Genomic DNA, 19,632 nt, shown 5'->3' with positions numbered 1-19,632 from the left:
AGGCAGATTTTCATCCTGATCATAAACCACAGCTACAGAGAACATGGTCAACTCAAAGACACTTCTGTGATATTTCATAGCAATATACTTATGTAATTTAGTCTGCATTTTCAGCCAATCTAAAACAAATAAATTTTCTAGTCTTTTTCTTCTGGAGAAAAAGCCTTAGATTAATGAAAAGGAGTTTTTTTAATACTTGAAATAAAATAGCACTTGAAAAACACTTGAAGTAGGGTCTGTTGGTCTCTAAAATATGAACACAACAGTCCTGTACTTAAAGCCCAGGTCAGACATCTAGAGAAATTACTGCAAGTGAAGAACTCTGAGTTAACTTTGAGTTTGTTTTAATTTCTAGGCTCTAGTTTTCTGTTTGAATAGATATAATCATACTTTCCTATTTCATGGGGTTCAACTGAAAAAAATCACTATAAAATTGCCTGTAGAATAGATTGAGAAATTACACTACTGAAGGCTAAGCAAGCACCTAGAATTGCTATCCACTGAGTTTTAAACATACCTTCATAACAGAAAAACACTGGCAGTCATATTAAAAATTAAAATTCAGTATTTGGCAAATACCAGCAGATTCTCTTTAGAGAGCTTTCTAATCATACAACAGACAAACACAAAAGCGTTAGAAAATACATAACTCCTTTTTTAACAGAAATAAAAATAAAATTTACACTACCTAATCCTCATACTCACTAATTACTTTTAAACCTCGACATCTAACTGGGGTGTACCACTTCCAATCTGTTCTTTTGACAGCTGCTTCCCTCACTGCAGACCTTTGTTGGCATGGACCCACTCATCCAATTTAGCCCTGTTCTCACAAATAGAAGGTTTTTCCAGAAAACAGCTCATTCTGACACTGTGGCGAGTTCTGTCTGCAGCATAAACAAGTCAATTCTTTGCTGCCAAGCCTGTAAATGCAAGGAAGAAGGCCCAGAGCTGCAGCACCTACCAATGCACAGGTAACATACTTTGTGCATTACCTCACCAGGAGGCAGTAAAGCAGCAGCTGATCCTCTTTATCCTTCTTGAATACAGAAAGTAAGCAGTCTTCAAAGCTACTTATGTACACTCCATCTTCCTAGCAGTACAAACCTTCAGCATATGCAAAAATTGAGAAACAAGGCTTAATGGACCTATTTTGCACAAGTAGGGTCCAGAAACCAGTACTAGGTGCCCAAATTGGGACTGGATCAAGCATTTCAGATGAAGCATCTGGAGGAAGAAGACTGGCATTTGTGCTTTTGCACCACTGTGATCCTTCATCCAAAGCTGGCAGCACTCTGCGCTGCAGGAAACTCCAGCCCAGAGTCCAGCGAGCCCTTCTGAAACCTCTTCTTCATCCTCTGTCTAGGTACAGCTGCTGGGGGTGCACATATCCATTCAGAACTGGCAGGGCTCCCTTCTGAAGGTAAAGTACCTGGACTTTCTCTTAGAAAGATCTAAAGAATTTTTTTTTTTTAATTTGAAAAGAGGAAAACTGTTTACATTTAAAACATTTCCCAGGAAAGAATTTTAACTACCTGTTTAAAAGCCGTGGAGACGTGTTCCACTTTTGATAAAGCTGTGCACCATGACTGAAAGGGATGCAAGGCTTACACACACTACACGAGGAAGCTCAGCTTCATAGTTTTGCCATTAGGGGAGTTCTCTGCAAGCTGGCAGAGCTGGATTTCAGACTAAGCCTATTTATGTGCTAATATTAATAGCCATTTAAAGAGAACAGAAACTAGAGTGGCAAGAGTGATCTCAATCTCTTCTAACCACTAAGCTTCAGAGTTAAGTGAAGGTCCACTTGTTTCCTCTCCTTCATTCATGAACATGTCATTCACTCCTGTAAGGTCACTCAGATTCACCAGGTGGTGCGAAGGTGCGAAGGACTCGCTTAGCTGAGCTGGCCTGGGATGGGGTGGTTAAACCAGGGAAGCAGAAGACTCAAGTGTGCATCACTTAACCCAAACAGGGAATTCCAACTGGCTTTTCTACTTCTTGGGAGAAAGTAATTAAAATTACTCTCTAATGATGGTATAACACAGGGATTCTTTCACAATATGTAAAATGCAGAGATACCTACCAGTTGGAGACTTGGCCAATTGGTTTTCAGGTACAACTAAAGTTCAGAGATTTTCAGAACACGGTTTTGTATCAATACAAGCATATAGTTGTCATCCAAAACACCCAAGAAACTAGTACTACGATTATTTGGATCAATATGGATTAAACACCTTTCTGCAACTGGAAATTATATTTTAGAAGTCCTTGTACGGATGCATGTTGCATCTGTAAATATGCATTTTTCAGGTTCAACTGGTAAGAAAGATGCAAGCTTAAGTCTACAGCACATTAGGTCTTACACTGCCTGCAAACCAAAGTTCCAAAACATAACACCTCCACCACAACCCACAAATGTAAATCAGGCAAGTTAACAAGTAAAAAATCTGGTACCCTTGCTGAAGCTACATCCTTTTAATGCATCATATTCCTTTCAACTACAACTCAATTAAAATTATCTGGGCTTGCTAAAATTTTCAGGATTTCAGCTGCATTTAGATTACTTTGCATAAATGAAATTTAGGATTACAGTGTTGCTCATATGTCTCACAAAATATCTAACCAAAAGCCCAAAGCTGAACTCCTGCAGTAAAAGAGCTGGCAGATGAAAAATGCGAGCAGCATTTAGACCCACTCTCAGCAGTGCTGAGTCAATGTAACTATGGAAGTACAAGTTGCTTTCTATTCTGCTTCACCTATCTACAGCTCGTTAGCTGGGGTCTGAATGCAGATGCTCCAGCGCAAGGTACAAAGCAAGCTGCAAAAGCCACAGATATAAACTCAGAAGCTAAATGAATTTATAGTGATGATCAAATGCAAGAAAACCAAAAGCTTTTATTAATGAATAAAGTCTACCCGAACTACTTAAAGAAAAAAACGCTCTTCTATAAGGTATGTGTGAATGATAAAGATGGAAGGATACTGAAAATGCATTTTTCATAAAAAATTCAAAATAACTGCATTACATTGGTCTTTAGAAATCTCCACTGAAAAAGTCAGGACACACATTAAGAAACACCCACTATGGAAAAGTTGCAAGTCTTTAAAAATAGCAGCGCTTTGCCTCCTCCCTCCCCTTTCCCCTACTCACCCTCCTCCCCAATTTCAAAATACATCTTCCCCAGGCCTTGGTCTGGAATGGCAGTTTCTGTGAACAGACCGTACCCGACCATATGATTAGCCATTATTATTATCATCACCTTTTATGCTCTACTGTACGTTAAGATGCAAATCCAACAGATGTGGTCCAGCTAAGTTATTTACAAGGGTGTCCCTTTCAGATGTCCAAGCCAAAGCTACACCCAGTTCTGCGATATAACTCCAGCCTCTCTCCACGGGCAGTAACAGACCCCTGCCTGCGATGATCTGGCCAGCGGCATTTTCTCATCTACGCTCTGGTTCAAGCGGTTGCTATGATTTCCAATGGTGCATCTACCCTTATTTTAGCGCCACTGGCTGCATTTCAGCCGCCGACATCTGACTGATTGATGCACATCTAAACAACGCAGCGACTATAAAAACAAACTGGCAGTAGGCACCGGTGTTTCACCACCGTGGGCTCGCTCCTAGCAGAGGGCTGGCAACGAGACTGTGGGAAATTTAAGAGAAACACCAGCATCCATGAGGCCTAACCCTCACACCCGTCACTTCCACCGAGGGTGGCGTCCTGTACTTCTAAGAGTGGGAAGTTCATGGAAATACCTATGCAGGTATCTGAACGGGCAGACCTCTCGTCTGCCGAACGAAAGCATCCAGGTGCTTCCCCTGCGCATCGGCCATAGCACGTCCACCAGAAAAGTGCACTCGAGGGCTGGCCGACCCGATACACCACTGGGGGAACTGCTTTTCCGCCCCCACGGTTCCAGCCTCTGGCCAGATTCTCTACCGCATTCCATACGGGAGCACCCCAAACTCCCCGCACACGGCACTTGGAGGAGGGCGAGCGGCGGAAACCACCGGAGCCCCCTGCCCCGCTCCGCCACCCCCGGCCGGCGCCCGCCCACGGGGAGCCCCGGGCTGCGGGCGCGGCTCCGGAGGGGGCGGCGGGATGGGGCGAATGCCCTGCCGCCCGGGGGAGGGCGCAGGCAGGCGGGCGAGGGAAGGGAGCCGCGGGGCAGGCACCTGAGCGGGCGTGGGCAGCCCCCGGGCCGGAGATCCGGGCACCGGGGCGGGGGAGGAGGGCACGGAGGGGGGGCGGGAGGCCCGCAGGCCCCGGCGGGGCGGGCCGGGCCGCAGGTGGGCGTCGGGCGCGGCCGCCGGAGGAGCGGCCGCCGGGCAAGTCACCTCTTGACGCGGATGATCTGGTCGCGCATGGGTCGGATGTCCTGGAAGCTCTGCTGGTTGACCAGGCTGTAGACGAGGATGAAGCCCTGCCCGTTCTTGATGTAGAGGTCCCGCATGGAGGCGAACTGCTCAGTGCCCGCCGTGTCCAGGATCTCCAGGACGGAGGGGGAGGCGTCCACCTCGATCTCCTTGCGGTAGAAGTCCTCGATGGTGGGGTCGTACTTCTCGATGAAGGTGCCGGTCACGAACTGCACCGTGAGCGCCGACTTCCCCACCCCGCCCGAGCCCAGCACCACCACCTTGTACTCGCGCATCCTCCCGCCAGCGCGGACCGCCCGCCCGACCCGCACCTGCCGACGGCCCCTCCTCACCCCCCCGCCATCGGCCGCCCCGCCCTGTGCCCGCCGCCGCAGCCGCCTCCGCTCCGCTCCCCGCCCGGCGGATGCTCCGGGCCGCCGCGGCGGCTCCTGGGCGGCGCTGCCGGCGGCGGGGCCGCGCTCACGGGCTGCGGCGCGGCCGGGGTGGGGCGGCGGCCCCGCCTCCTCCTTCCCGTGTCGCCACGGCAACAGCCAACGGGGCGGGACGGGGGAAGAAAGAGCGGGGAGGAGAAGGAGGAGGAGGAGGAGGAGGAAGAGGAGGAAGAAGAGGGCGGGTACCGCCCCGTCACGTGGCGCGCCCCCCCCGTTCCTGCCCCCGGGCGCGGCGGCCGCACGTGATGCCGGCGGGCCGTGGCGGCCCCGCTGCCGCTGTCGCCGCTGTCGCCGCTGTCCCCTGTGTCCCCTCCCGCGCCCCCTCCCGCCCGGCCGGCGCGGTCTCCCTGCAGACGCGGCGTGGCCCGGCCCCCGCCCGGGCCGGCTCCGCGCGGGAAGGGCCGGCGCGCGCGGCGGGGCGGGCCAATGGGAGCGCGCGCCGGACGCCGCGGTTCCGCTTCCCGGGCGGCGGGAGGCGGCTCCGGCGCGGTAAGTGCGGGCCGCTCCGGGGCTGGCGGCTCCCCGGCCCCGGGAATCCGCTGCTCGTGTAAAATCCGTGCCATGCACCACATCCGAGGCAGTGATCCGGCGCGCGTTGGATGCCTTCGGACGCACTGCGGTCAAGGCTGTCCCTGCAAGGGGGCGGCTGGAGGTGTTTGTTGCCAGTGGGTGCCTGCCTTCTCGTCCCCTTCTGATAGAGAGAGGGCCAGAAAAGGTGGTGGTACAGTTTGGGTAAAGTGCTCCATCAAAACTATGGAAAATGAAGATGATTGATGGGATGGAATTCACAGTTCTTCCCAGGAACTGGTATCACTCCGGAAAGATGCTCACACTTGTATGCTTGTCTTTCTTCTATGAGACAGACTCCTTAACACTTTTTTTTTTTCTTTTTTTTCCCTCAAACATAAATGGTCGGTACTATTTGATAGAGATAGTAAAGACTTTGTTTCCATTAGAGGGCTAAAGGTCAGCTGGAGCCCTTAGTCTGCTGTTCAGATACATTCAGAAAGCTGTTGGAAATGAGCCCAGTCCTGGTGCTGCGTTTCTTGTTGTGCTGTTCTTCTCACTGCATTGTCATGTCTTCGTCTGAACTAAGGCCCAAGGTGTTGGCCTGCTTTCCAGGCAAGTCCGGTTCTGCTTCCTTTTTGGCTTGTTTTGATGTTTCCAAACCTAAGAGTGGCAGATGTGTTAAGGGCTTTTAGGAGCACATTTGTCGCTGTCTGAGTCTTTCAGTTAAATGCTTGCCAAGTGCAGTATTTTAAACTTTCCAGTGTTTTGCTTGGGCATACTGTTTAGCTTTTCTTCTGTGTGTTTTTGATTATTTTTTTTAATTACAAAGCTTCAAAACAAATTTTTCATAGTAGAATGGTGATAGCTTTGGTGCGTCAAGGAGAAAGAAGATTTTTGCAATCTTCTTGCAGTTCCTGTGTCCTAAGCTGCTGAAGCAAACTGGAAACCACATGTATTGAGTGATTTAAATATATCATTATCAAAGAGGTGGACAGTTTTTTACAGGACTGTCAGAATTAATTTGTAAATATTGCAGAGCCTGATCAGAACTGAGTAATAGTTTCAATGAATGAAACTAATTCTGTAATTTCTGTTGTTGACTTGAGTCCTTCAAGTCCTCTAGAAATGAGACTAGAAGAATGTGTAATAACACAAAATACAAGATACTGCATATACAGATTAATAACTATTTGTAGTGTGAATCCAGGAACTCTCCAGCAGAATAATGGGAAAATACCTGGATTTATTAGTTGACGATGACAGGAAGCTGCCAATTTAATGTGGTTGTGCAAAAATTGAGTGTGACAGTGCTGTGCACACAGCCAAGTTTCTGGGTGACTGGTGAGACATTACTGTATCCAGTTCTGATGAATCATGTCCAGGAAAGAGGAGTTTGTACAGAAGTACTTCTGGGAGGGTTACTGGAGATGAACAAAGCTTATCTACAAGAGTGCAGTGGGAATATTTGTTTGATTAACCTAGGAAAAACAAATGTAGGAGAGGGTTATGAGTAACCAGTAAGGCAGGGTGGAGTTAAGCTCAAGTGAGTCGGCATTTAACCTAATGAGCAACACTGATGGAAGAGCACAAATCTAAACTGATTATAACCTAGATAGAAAACTAAGCCCTGTCTCAGTGCAGTGGGGGTTTCATCTTCCATGGAGAGCAGTGAAAATGGACTTATCTAACAGGCTTTAAAATGTGTTGTGCATCAGAGCTGGAAGATTATATGTAGTTACACAAAACAGATTTAAGTGATCAATGTTGGAGGGAGGAGTTTTAGGCCTCCCTGATTCATCCTGAGACCAGAACAACCTCCTGCTGTTCAGCAGAAAAAAAGCTGTCAGCTGCTGGTTCCTGATGAGGAGGGGGGGAAGGCAACAGTTCTGAAAGAGGTAACAGGAATGCTCCCAGTAATATTTACACCAGGTGTTCAGTCTCTTAGATTTGATGGACAGAAAAATGTTATTTTACTTAATAAAAGTGTCCCTTTGTTATGCAAGGGCCTAAGAAATGTGGACGCTGGAAATAAAGAGGAGTGGTGTATGTAGAGTAAGGAGGATGTAAAAGAAAATAAATGTGGGATAGTCAACTGGAGGAGGTGCTGGATGCAGTGAATAGCAAATGACTGTTCCCAAGGATCTCGCCATTGCTGTTGTGAGGCTGAACATCTTGTCATTGCCCTGTTTTTCTGAACTGCATTTGAGATTGTAATTCATGTGACAAGAACAACAACAACATTGAAAATTCACCTAATAAGTGCCAGAGGCTCAGCACTAGAAACAAATACAGTATCAGTTATGTGGAGTTACTTATAGTGAGGTGGAAAACATGGGGTCATTTAGGTGCTGCCAGTCTTTTTTTATTGCATGTTGCTTATGTTTCTGTTATTTTTTACTGAAGAATGGGAGAAAAAAAATAAGGTAGTAAATTGCAGGGAAAGAGAAACCTCCTGCCATGAAAGATTGAATTGGGCAAGGCTTGCCAGGCAAATATCTCAGCCCACAGCGTGCTTTCCCAGCGTGACTCCCTTTGTGGCTTCTCACAGGGGACTTTAGAGTCATCTAGTCCCCCTGTGCTGTACAGCTGGGCTTTTGCTGGTTTCCTAGGATTTAGAAACTTCAGTTTTATTGCTCACTTCTCAAGTCTTTTTATGTCTTGTATCGAGCTGTCTTATTTCAAGCTTCAGCGGCCTGCGGCTTACCGCACTGTTTTATGGTAGCCTGGAGTTTCTCAATAAATATTGCATTTTTATCTTGCGCAGCAACCAACACACTGGTTTGTAATTGTTTTTGCTAGCTGTTGTAGCCTCTGACTATGCATTGGGGTATGTGTTTTAAACAGGGAAATGCCCATTAATAGCTATTTCCATTCCAAAGCCAGGGTTTGCCAATTCTTCACTAGTAACAGTATCAGTCACAAGATATAAAGTGTAGCAGTATGAAAGATGGGGGAATCTGTAGTTCCCTCCCTCTGAGAGCTGATGATGAGAGCTGACCCTGAAGCCTAAGAAAATCTGTGAGATAAAGCTGTCTGTGCTACAGATTGTTCTGGTGTACATTTGTTTTCCATGGTCAAGTGTTCTTTTAAGTGCATATTAGTAGAAGAACATGATTTCCTGTCCTTACTTACCATCATGTCTTTACATTCAGGCTGTCAATGCAGTTCCATCATCACATGGATTTCTCCTAACTGTGTGTCATTACACTATTTAGGAAGTGTTAAGGATTAAGATTTTGCTTAGTCTTTAATATTTCTTGCTAGATTATATTATTAGTGCTGTCCATAAATTTATTATTAAATTAAGGATGCAACTGGGACTTGGCTTACTATCCTTAGCATTTTCTGGTAATCACGCTGGTAGTTTCCCTTTCATACTGGCAGTAAAGTTGTCCCATTCTTTTACCAAGTGCAAAATTGTAAACGATTGACACCTTTTTTCATGCTTTCTAGGTGAGAGCAGGAACTATCTGAGTGTACCTGTAAAGGCAAAGGAGGCTGGACCTCCTCTGTCATGTCTGGCAGCAGTCGGGTGCCACCTCAGATCACCTAAGAGCCCATCAGTGACAGCCAGCACTGTCTCCAGCCTGCTGGAGGGACTAGGATTTGGGATTTGATTTACCACACTGGAAGAGCAGGTTACAGAAACAAGGTTTCATTAACTTCTCTGCTTGCAGGCCAGTTTGGGTTTGCTGGGTTTTTTTGTTTTGTTCTTAAGCAAATCTAAGCCCTCGTTTTGGCAGGTAGTGTGAGTGTGCTTTAGTTTTGTAGGGGTGAAGCCTTGTGTGAGCTCTGGGTGAGATGACTTTTGTGTCTGTGTCTAGTCCCACTGAAGTCAGGGGTGCTCTGTGCCAAGATGAGATAGCAGCTCTCCACAGACCTCACTGTCAGGCACAGTCAAAATCTGCAGTGATGAATTACAGTCATCATTACATGACTGCATGGGCTGGGGCTAATAGTTCCCTATGTGCAGGGATTCATTCCTGTCTGCCGTCCTGGGCTCAGCATCCTAAGCTAAGCTGGTAAAGTAAGCTGATCTCTACAGTGTAGCAAGTCTGATGGTCATCAGTATTGCTTTGCTTTAGTTCTGGTACCTGGTTTTGGGAACGCAATTCACAAAGCTGAGGTAAGCTCTAAGAAATTCTTGACAAAACTGAGACTTTAGCACTTGGATTCTGAGCAGCCAAGCATGCTAAGTGGGGAGATTTTAAACCAGATGATTGGAAATATTATTTGGGCAACTTTTTTCTGCTTGGTTTTAATTGCTTATAGCCTTCACTGAAGCATATTTAGAGTCAGAGAGCCAAAATCTGAAGTGGTCTCTTGTACTTCCTGTGATCCATAGGGGTGAAAGCAGACTCTGGAAGCTGACTCTGTTAGCCTCTCAACTCTGCCCAACCCCACACTGCCTTTCTCCCTCTGACACCTGTGCTGGGCCATTTCAGCTCTATGAATTCGTAGAAAGTGAACCCAGAATATAAATACAAATTGTTTTATAATTCCTAGCTGCCAGGGGCTCAGCCATGGAAGAGGAACAGAATAAACGGCATCCTCAACTTAAAACAGTTTAACCCGCCCCCCCACTGATTCCCAAGAGACTGTTTTGTGTTTTGAGGGAAAACAAATGAGATTACATTCCAGCAGAACGAGATTCAATTAATGTGTTTTATCTTACAACTAGAGAGGACAACCAGTGTGAACACAATTACTGTGGCTCCACCAATAGATACTCATTAAATTACTGTACCTGCCACTTTCAATTGTGTGATCCAGTCTCCAGGGTTTGGGTTCTTCTGGTTTTTTACAGTTTGAAAGAGATGGAGACAATAGAAGTAGACATAGCAAAGTCTTCCCTCAGTCATAATTTAATTTTCTAACCAGAAAGGAGGATTAAGGTGGCTTCAATCTCATGGACTTATTTTAAAATTCGATAGGTCTGCAGATATCCACAGCTTTCTCATTATTGATCTTTCCTAACATTGCAGGTTAACTGTTAAAAGAAGAGATCACTTGTTGAGGGATAGGAACGATGATTTTTTAACTGTTTTATGCAGTCAGATGGCCATCTCTGTCACATATTAAGGTCATTGTGTTTAATGGAATATGGTGGTTAAATTAGAAACCTGGCCCCTCTTTTTATTAATAGTGAAAATTTGATCACACCATTCCCCAAAGTGCCAGAAAATCAAAGTGGGAATAGTATGAATTAGCTTGTGACCTGATTTTTACTATTTTCAGTGGTTTTGGTGGACTTTTGCTGATGTATTATGGCATTTCACAACAAAATTTCCCTTGCTTCCCATAAATCAAATGACAAACCTTGATGGTACTATTGATTTTCATTAAAACTTCCACTGCATATTTAAGTTTTGTAAGACATACTCATCACTAATAAAGTCAAGTTAAATAGCTGTTGTTCAGACATAGGTTCAGAACAGGGGAATTGAAGCAGTTTCAAGATATAAAAAACACAGCAAAATAAACTAAAGCCTGGTAATTTATTATTCTATTTGACTTTTATTCTTTCTCCTTATGATGTTTAAAAATAAATCAATTCAATCACCAGAATTAAGAGAAAGTTAAGACAATGATAGTCTTTTTTATTAAGATACAAAAGTTTTGCAATCTGCCTTGTTTTTCTGAGTCAGATTTAAGTCCTTCTTTATGATAATCAGTGTATAAGCATCACAGACTTGTATTTCATAAGCATTAGATTTGTAGGCGTCAATAAATATTACAGTTAATATTTTCTTTTATGTGGTTATTTTTAGCAAAATGCTCAGAACTGAAATTGTAAGATGCCTTAATTGCTCTGAGTTACACTGTAAATTAAAATAAGATTTCCAATATGCTTTTCACAGAAAAAGGGGAAGCATTTAGTCTTGATTTCACATAATCCAATCATAACTTGTATAAATTCAATTTAGTACATGAACTAAAACCGAGTAGGTAATGTCGGTGCATATCTGAAGAGATGGGTTTGTTCTGAATGTTTGGATTTACATCATTTGTTCTGGTGGAGTTGGTTGCTCTGCCAAGCATCCCAGTCCCAGTGGGAAAGGCTTCGGAAGGGTCCCTGAGGAGGGGCAGGTTTTAAGGGCAGATGTGGAGAGGTGTAAGGAGGGCTGGTCAGTGCCCGGGGGATGTGACAGCCTCTGGAAAAGACCCTGCTGCCAGTTTGCCAGCAAGTGCTGACCCTGTCTCTGTACGCAAGGAGGTGGACAAGTCTGCCCAGCTCGGGGTCCTTCCCTCCCTTCCTCCCTGCCTCCATCCCTCAGTGAATGCACAGATAGGAGCTCGTTCAGGGGTGATCTGGGGATGGGGAGGCAGCTCTCACCTGTACAGTAACTCATCTCTTTCTGCATGAAGGTCTGGAATTTTTACCTGTAGGAGCTTGTGGAGCCCAACTTCTAATTAGTGGCACAGGAAGTTTTAACTAAATGCTTCAGAATCATGTGGTTTATGTAGGATCTTTGTCAACACAGGAGTTACTAACTGCTGGCCTTCAGATTTAAACATTAAAGGCCTGAAAATAATTGCCTCCCAACATCGACTATTGGGTTTGCCTTTTGGTCTTTAGTTATTGTTACTTCTTTTTTGCTGCTTTGTGATAGATTGTTGGGATTTTTTTAACAGAAATCAGGAATCTCATGGTTTTGATCCCAGTAACTGATGTAAGACAACCCAATATCATAAATTTATGCTAAAGTCATTCTGAGGCTGAAGAAAAGATTCATGCAAGGAAAAACTAAAAGGAGTTCAGTTTGTGAGGTGTACAAAGCTCTCACATTTTTCTTTAGGTCTTCAGTGCTGTATGTGAATGCAACACTGTGACTGCTTATTTCAAGCAGCCTTTCAGAGGTGTGTTACAGTGGGAGGCGTATGCAAGCAGGGGATCTGCATATCCTACTTCAAGAACCACAGCTCATTTGCTTGAGGAAAATAATACAAAGAGTTAGCTCCAGCCCCTCTTGACATTTCCACGTGGGCCTTCAGTGAGAGCTGATATAGCTGCAGGTAGATGGTTGCAGAATAATTTGGAAACAACCCACAACACACCAAACAAATCCATAATATTAGATTTTTCCAGAATTATTTTGGGACTTTCATATAGGTGTGGTCCCACTGCACAGAGATGAACTTTATCACGATAGCTTTTCTGGGACAGATTCCAACAAGATTTCCTTGTGGGTTTTTCCTTGTGAGATGAACATGCTGAGCATATTAGATGACTGATGAAAATGCTAGAACTACTCCATGACAATCTTCTCAAGGTAGTTAGTGTCTGGTCATGGCTCCACTGGAAAAAATAATTTAGGTGAAAATGTGTGTGCTGGCGTGTGTCATGCAGATTTTAGAGAAGGTATGTTTTTATCAGGTAACATGATGGTTTTCTTTGTGCAGAGAGAGAAATGAACAGCAAAATTAGTGGTTGCTCTGGCCCTGTAAAGTTCTCTTAAACCAGCCACCACCTGTCTAGTTAAGGACTAGCTTTTCATGAAATAGTCTTATAAGCAAAGTCTTAAAATTATTAAGAGGGTGCTGGAAAAAAATGGTGTAGTATTTTAAAAAATGATAATTCAATTTGCATATGTTGTCTAAGTACCCGTGTGTGTGTGTGTATGTAGTTAAGAAGACATAAAGGAGATTAAAAAGCAAGAAGTCTTTGCTGCAGTGTTTTCCATGGACTTGAAAACCTCCAGCCAGTGTCTCAGCTACTATAAATTGGCATAAACTCCAGTATTTTAAGCTGTGTTAGTTTATGTGACCCAAGGAGATGACCTCTGGGATTTGTGGGACCACTGTGTACATACTAGAGCCTTCAACCTGCCACGGTCAAAGTAAATAATGCCTTTGGTACAGTCCTGGCTCCATGCTTACATTTTACTCTTTGATTTAAGCAACATCATGTGAAGCAGAGCAGGGATAAGGGAGCCTTCAGCAGCTCTGTACCTTTCCTCAGTAAAGTCTGCACCAGGCTGTTGCCATTTTCATCCTGCAAATGGAAACTGATGAAGAGAGAAGCTGTCTCCTTACTGCAGCACTAAAAAATGCACTTTCTTTTTGGTGGACAAAAGAGGCAGTGGCAGAGCTTTCCAGTCCTAAGTAAGGGGCAAACCCTTCTGAGGAACATCTGACATGACAAGAAAACTTTGTTCCTCCAAGCCTCTCACTTGCCTGTGGAGTGACACAGAAGGAGGTGGAGAAAGGCTCTTGCAGTGCTGCAGCTCTGCCCTTGTGCCCACACAGGTGCTTCCTTTGTGTCAGGACAAAACAAATTGGTCCCCACCAGCTCTACCTGTGCAAGGTGCCCCTCTTCAGGGGTGGGTGGATGGGCACTGAGGGATGGAGCTGGGCAGGCTGAATTGTTAAGAATGTAAATGCCTGAAGAACAGGCTTTTAAAATTGTTTTCTTTTTCCCCTGAGATAGAAAAGGCAGTGATGAAAAACCTTGGGAGCTGAAGGTTGGCAAAAGGTGTCAATCCAAGCTTTATCCAGAGGAAAAATGCAGCAGTGTGGGAGGTGCCAGGGATGCTCCTGGCAGGAGTAGCAGAGCGCAGAGCCATTCTTCCCTCAGCAGGTTTGCTGTACGAGCAGGCATAGCTGCAGGCTGCTATCATCATAAACCTCCAGCTATTTTCATTTCATCAAAACAAATGCAAGCTTTGCCTCTAAAGAGATATAAATTGCTCTAAAAGAGTCTTGGGTTTTTTCTAACATGGGAAAGATGCAGTGAGCCAAGCCCTGTGTCCTGTGCCCCTGTGAGTAAATGTGTGTGGAGAGACACCAGGAAAGGCTGAGGAGCAGTTGCTGGGAGACTGGGTTGAAGCTGAGAGAACAGCTGGATGTGAGCCTGTGTCACTAGCATTAAATTAATGGGATGGCTGCAGTGTTGAGAGCCTAGGGCACACAAATCCAGGCAGGTCTCTCTTCTAAAGGAGAAGGAGCTTTGGCAGCCCCTTGGCAGGACAGGGACCAGCAATGGCCAAGGGATACTCAAGGGCAGAAACAGGCAGGTGTGTTACAGGCAAGATTTGTCTCACCTCAGCTGCCTCTGAGATCTGTAGGTGCCATGTGGAGCTAATCAGCCTCCCAAACCCCCAGAGTTCTTAATTTTACTGATTTAAAATAGCCTCAGGCTCTTTAAGGGGCTGCAGCTGAGGAGACTCCCTTCTAACCCAGCTGGATGAACGGGCCCTGTAAAACTCACCTGCTCCCTCAGGTCCTCCACAGAGAGGTTTTCCAAGTGTGGTAGAAAAAGACATTTTTACATTTCTGTCTTTGCATGTGCTCCAATTCCTCCATGTTTTGACAGAAGGAAACTCAGCACAAGGAGATGGCTACCAGGGATGCCAGTGCTGGCATACAGCAGGGATTTGGCAGAAGAAATCCCAGCAAGGACTTACTGTAGAGGCCACAGACTTTCCTTCTTCATGGATGTTCCTGTGGTAAATCTAGTAATCTGCTGGACAAAGCACCATGCACCTGAGAAGACTCTCTATGGCTTGTTGACAGCCAGTCTAATTATCCCTGTGGTGATTGCCAAAAACAGACACACACTTTGGGATTGTGAAAGAAAAACATTGTTCAAAAAGATGAGGTACTTCCATTTCCGTGAGACAGGGTACTTTTCACTGCTGAGCAGCTACCCACAGCTCCTGCAGAGCACAGGCAGTGCCCATAAATCCACACACTAGCTTCTCCTAATACCCTGCTCAAGTAACCCAGCCTGAGTCTATTCCTTTCAGCTGTGCATCCAGCTCCAGCAATAAGTGTTTAATCTGAGTGAAGCCCAACTGCTGCAGGTCTTGCTTCTGAGGGACCCCACCACAAACTCTGGATGTTTCAACAGGTATCAGCCCCTGGGAATGGGAGCTTCTGACACCATGATGCTGCAGGATGCATTTCTAGATAAAATTCATCTTGACACATATTTACATTGCTGAGCAAACTAAATCTAGGTTCTACAAATGCTATGTCTTATCAGGGCCATTTTCTTTATTAGTTTTATTGCAAGTTGGCTTGAGGCTATAGACTCCTAGAGCATGAAGCCACATCCAGCTAAGTCTTAGAAGCTGAAAACTAAAGGAGACACAGCTGTTTCTCTCTGGAGCATTCATGAGGTAATAATTGTAACAATAAGGGGAAGGAAAATAGAGCAGTTTCATTGTGATATTTTTTAGAAAGTAAAGATTCCATTGAATATAAAATTATCATTGATTTTAGGCACTTTGATGGACTAATGTTTGGTTTTAATGGAGTAATTTTCTGAGAAGAGCAGAAAAAGCTGTGTCAAGAGGGAACAAGCCTCACTTTGCATAGAGAGGTGCTACTGAGTAGAAGTGCTGGAGTCCTTTCTTTAAATAGGAACAATAAAATTGCACAGGAAACTTGGATTTGAGAGCAGTTCTTCTGATATTTCTCTTCAGGAGTAATTATCTGCTGCATTTACCAAAGCCCAAAGGCTGACCTCATATCGCATCGGATCATCTGCATTATGGCTAAAATTAAAACAAAGGGAGAGGAAACATAGTAAAGGATGTAAAACTCCCAAATGCCAGATCTAAAAAGAAGTCCTTTCCACCAAGATGGAAGCTGGAATGCCTTTTAGAGTGAACATCTGATGTACATGGAAGTGAAATGCAGATAAGAGAATAATTATGCTGCACTTAGTTTCCACCAACTGGCTTCTCACCACGTGATGTCCCCTCACTGCTTTGCACCTTCTGCTTTCCAGCAGGTTTCCATCATACCCAAGGAGCTCTAATCAAAACCTTTCCTGTGGACAGCATTCACTGGGAAGGACTGGAAAACTTCTCTGCTACTGAGGCAGATATTTGTTTGCTGTCAGCCTGCTCCATTTGTCTTCTTCCTGACCATAAAATGTTGGACAGAGCAGATGAGACATTGCCTGCATGCAAGATCTTCTCTAGGAAGGCTTACACAACTTTACCTTCCATGCAAAACTAATCTGTAATTAAATGATACTTTAAATGCTCAGACTGTTGTGTTAGTTTTAGTTATGAAGTTCATTTGGTCAGTTCCACGGGAACTGACTCACAAAAGCTTCCATAACCTTGCAAGGAACTTCTCTGTATGGTCAAGAACAACAGGGCCCTTAGTTTGGATCCAAAGGTCTCCTAAGGCAGGCCAGCAGAATCAAGGGGTGAAGATAAAAGCCTATGGGCACTAATTATGACAGGATTGCCTAATGCTTCTCCTTAAGTAGCAAAAGGACATTTCTTCCCTGACGTTTCTCTAAAAAGTACAGGATTCACATTAATGTGCGTGTGCAGTGATGGGGAAAGGTGTTTGATTACTGTAGAACAGATCACTTGAATCATCTCATCTTTCAGGCAGCATGCTCAACCTGTGGGGGCAAGATAAATCATTGTGCCCATTACAGTCCTGCAGTGGTGCAAGGACCACAGCATGCTCCCTGACCACATGATGCTGTAAAAGCCTACATCATCTCTAGAGTCAAAGGAAGAAAAGGGCAACGAGAGGCTTTGAAAAAACAACCACCCTCAGACAGAAGTAAAGGCACGGAAGCCAGCAGGTGGCATGGGGTTCCCATTGTGCATACATGCTTAGAAGAGAAGCTCGGGTGAAAGCCAGAGCAAGAAGGAGCTGGAGGCAGGGTTGAGAATGCAGAGCACCTTGCTGTGTGTCCCAGCTTGATGGAGGAGGGGTCACACTAGGCACCTCTGTAGGCAGCAGGGCTGGAAAGGCTTCAGAAGCAGCAATTCTGCCTAGAAGTTCAATGTTGTTACCCTCTGGCAAAGCCTCATTCACTCTCCTTTTGCTTATACAAGAAACCTGGGGCTGAGTGCAAAAGGTCTGAATTTTGTGTGGTAAAAGCACCTTTCTGTTCTGCCCGCACACAGAAGAGGATGCTCAGGAGGAAGCTATTGCTACTGCTCAGGCAATCCGTACTGTGCTACATCTGGCAAATAGAGTGGCTGCAAGTAAGAAAGTGCCAAGCTGGCTGACAATTGGATTTAATTTGGTTTTATTTGCTTTATAGGCTCTCTGTATAGAGTCATAGAATGGTTTGGGCTGGGAGGGACCTTTCAATGTCATCTAGTCCAATCCCCTCCCATGGCCAGAGACATCTTCAACTCAACCAGGTTGCTCAGAGCCCTCTCCAACCTGGCCTTGAATGTTTCCAGGGATAGGGCATTCACAACTTATCTGGGCAACCTGTTAAGAGTTTTTCGTCACCCTCATTGTAAAAACCAGAATTCTGTCTTATATCTAATCTAAATCTACCTTCTTTTAGTTTAAAACCATTATCCCTTGTCCTGTCATGACAGGCCCTGCTAAAAAGTCTGTCCCCATCTTTCTTATGGGTCTTCCTTAGGTAGTGGAAAGTGCTCTAAGGTCTCCCTGGAGCCTTCTCTTCTCCAGTTAATAACCCCACCTTGTTCAGCCTGCCTTCACAGGAGAGGTGCCCCAGCCCTCTGGTCATCTTTGTGGCCCTCCCCTGGACTCACTCCAACAGGTCCACGTCCTCCTTATGTTGGGCACCCCAGAGCAATCTACCTAACAAATAAGTTGGTGAGAAAAACACCAAAAAAAAGTTACCATACATACCTGCAACGCCAGCCTCTCTCATGATCTAATTGAAAGGAAATAAAATGAGAAGTCCCAGCAGGAGCTGCCAGTGTGCTTCTACTGTTACCCAGAAGCACTTACCATGGATTCCGAGATAACAGCTGAGGAATGGGCAGTACCATCAGCCCAGGGACTTCCTCCAGTGATTGCTCCTGCAAAGTTCACACTCTTGTAGGAGTGCATTGATTTTCTATTAGAAGAGTTCAACGTCATTTATTTCCTCTGGAATGGGTATAAAACAGCCACCTTTAACGTCAATAGAAAGGAAAACACTTTCTATCCCATTCTGTAGATAGAAAGCCCACTGAAATCTGATTGAGGCTGACCACTTTTTTCCATGGGAGTTCTCTTTCACTTGTACTTGCTTATGTAGCTTTTCTTGTGAGCCTATCTGGCTTGAGGAAGGACACAAAACAGGACTCTCCCCCTTCATCGTCATTTATCTTAAACCTAGAAATGAATGTGTAGGCTCTACCAATGCCTGTCCAAGGACAGCTTGTTATCAAGACTTGGAGACAGAAATTAAAGCAGCGTAACTAATTTGGATAGAGTGGGGCACAGTCATTTCACATTAAACAGAACAATTTATTTGCATACAGGGACAGTGCATCCCATTGCAACTGCACTCAGCCTATGTTGTACTGACAACCTTCATTGGCATAATATGGCATAATAATTGAATGAAGTCCGTGTGGAAGTTAAGCCTGAAGAAATCATATCACATCCTAAAGGGTTACGGTATTTTGTCACTCCTCCCTACAACATGGTAAGACATAAGAACTGCTTGAATTTCTTTTGTCTATTTTCATGAGTTTCTCAAGAATTTGATGAACTGTTGTGTAGCATTACATCTGTGAGCCCAGGAATACACTAGGTGATATGAAAAAAATTACTAGGTACCATAGTAGGAGAGAAAAAGCTTAAATATGTAAACTGATCATCTTCCAAATGCCTACAGAGAAGATCAGGATTTTTAACTACCAGACCATTTCAGTCAATCTCGATTTTGTCATTTCTTGTGCATGATGGGTGCTTTAAAGGTCATCAAAACCACTGTCCTTTGTGAAAACAGGTAGGATTCATTGACTAAATTAATCTAAGATGTTGTAGACTATCTGAGACACCTTCATGGGGCTGGCAGACTTCAGTTAACATACACAGACCTGTGCTCCTCCATAGCAGCAGCTTTAGGCCAAGTGGGTACTCTGCAGTGTCTCATTTGAGACTCCACAGCTACAGAGAGAAAGCTGGATCCCACTGTAGCAGCTTTTCAAGTGTGAAAAACTTGCTCACCCACAGTCCTGAGCTGTGCTGTCAGCTGCCAACTTTAGCAGCTCTGGATGTGCTCCACTGGCATTCAGTGCAGTGGCTACAACCATAAAACAAGGAAGTAAAAGCACTTCCTCCTCCTAGCCCTGCATGAAAAGGAGAGGCAGTCATGGCAGATGCAAACAGCTCAGGCTGAGCATAGGCAGCACCTGCATGACCATCCCTGAGGGCTGTTCCTCACACCGCTGTGGTCACCCTCATCACCTCCACATCCTGGCATCTCTTTGGTCTGGTGGCCCTCAGAGGAGCCACACAGGCCACACCTTGGCTGTTTTGTGACAATTAAGACTAAGGAAGGCACTCACCAGAATTTGTTTTCCTTAAAAGTAATATCCAAATCCAGCCCTTTGAAGACGAG

General features: G+C 44.9%; 1 protein-coding gene across 2 annotated transcripts in view; it reads right to left on the bottom strand.

Annotated features, from left to right (window-relative positions):
• Positions 1-5,798, bottom strand: part of RAP2A (RAP2A, member of RAS oncogene family) — a 31,989-nt gene extending 26,191 nt beyond the window's left edge. The window contains exon 1 of one of the 2 annotated variants that reach the window (XM_063392332.1): positions 4,719-5,798. In XM_063392332.1, the coding sequence (XP_063248402.1) occupies positions 4,719-5,389 (671 nt within the window). In that variant the 5' untranslated portion in view covers positions 5,390-5,798. The other variant, XM_063392333.1, reaches the window with a different exon arrangement.
• Between the last annotated feature and the right edge of the window lie 13,834 nt (positions 5,799-19,632).

The sequence above is a fragment of the Prinia subflava genome, chromosome 3 (genome assembly GCF_021018805.1).
Source record: "Prinia subflava isolate CZ2003 ecotype Zambia chromosome 3, Cam_Psub_1.2, whole genome shotgun sequence".
Classification (NCBI taxonomy): Eukaryota; Metazoa; Chordata; class Aves; order Passeriformes; family Cisticolidae; genus Prinia; species Prinia subflava.
Note: the sequence above shows the minus strand (reverse complement) of the source record. Positions and strands in the feature narration are given on the sequence as shown.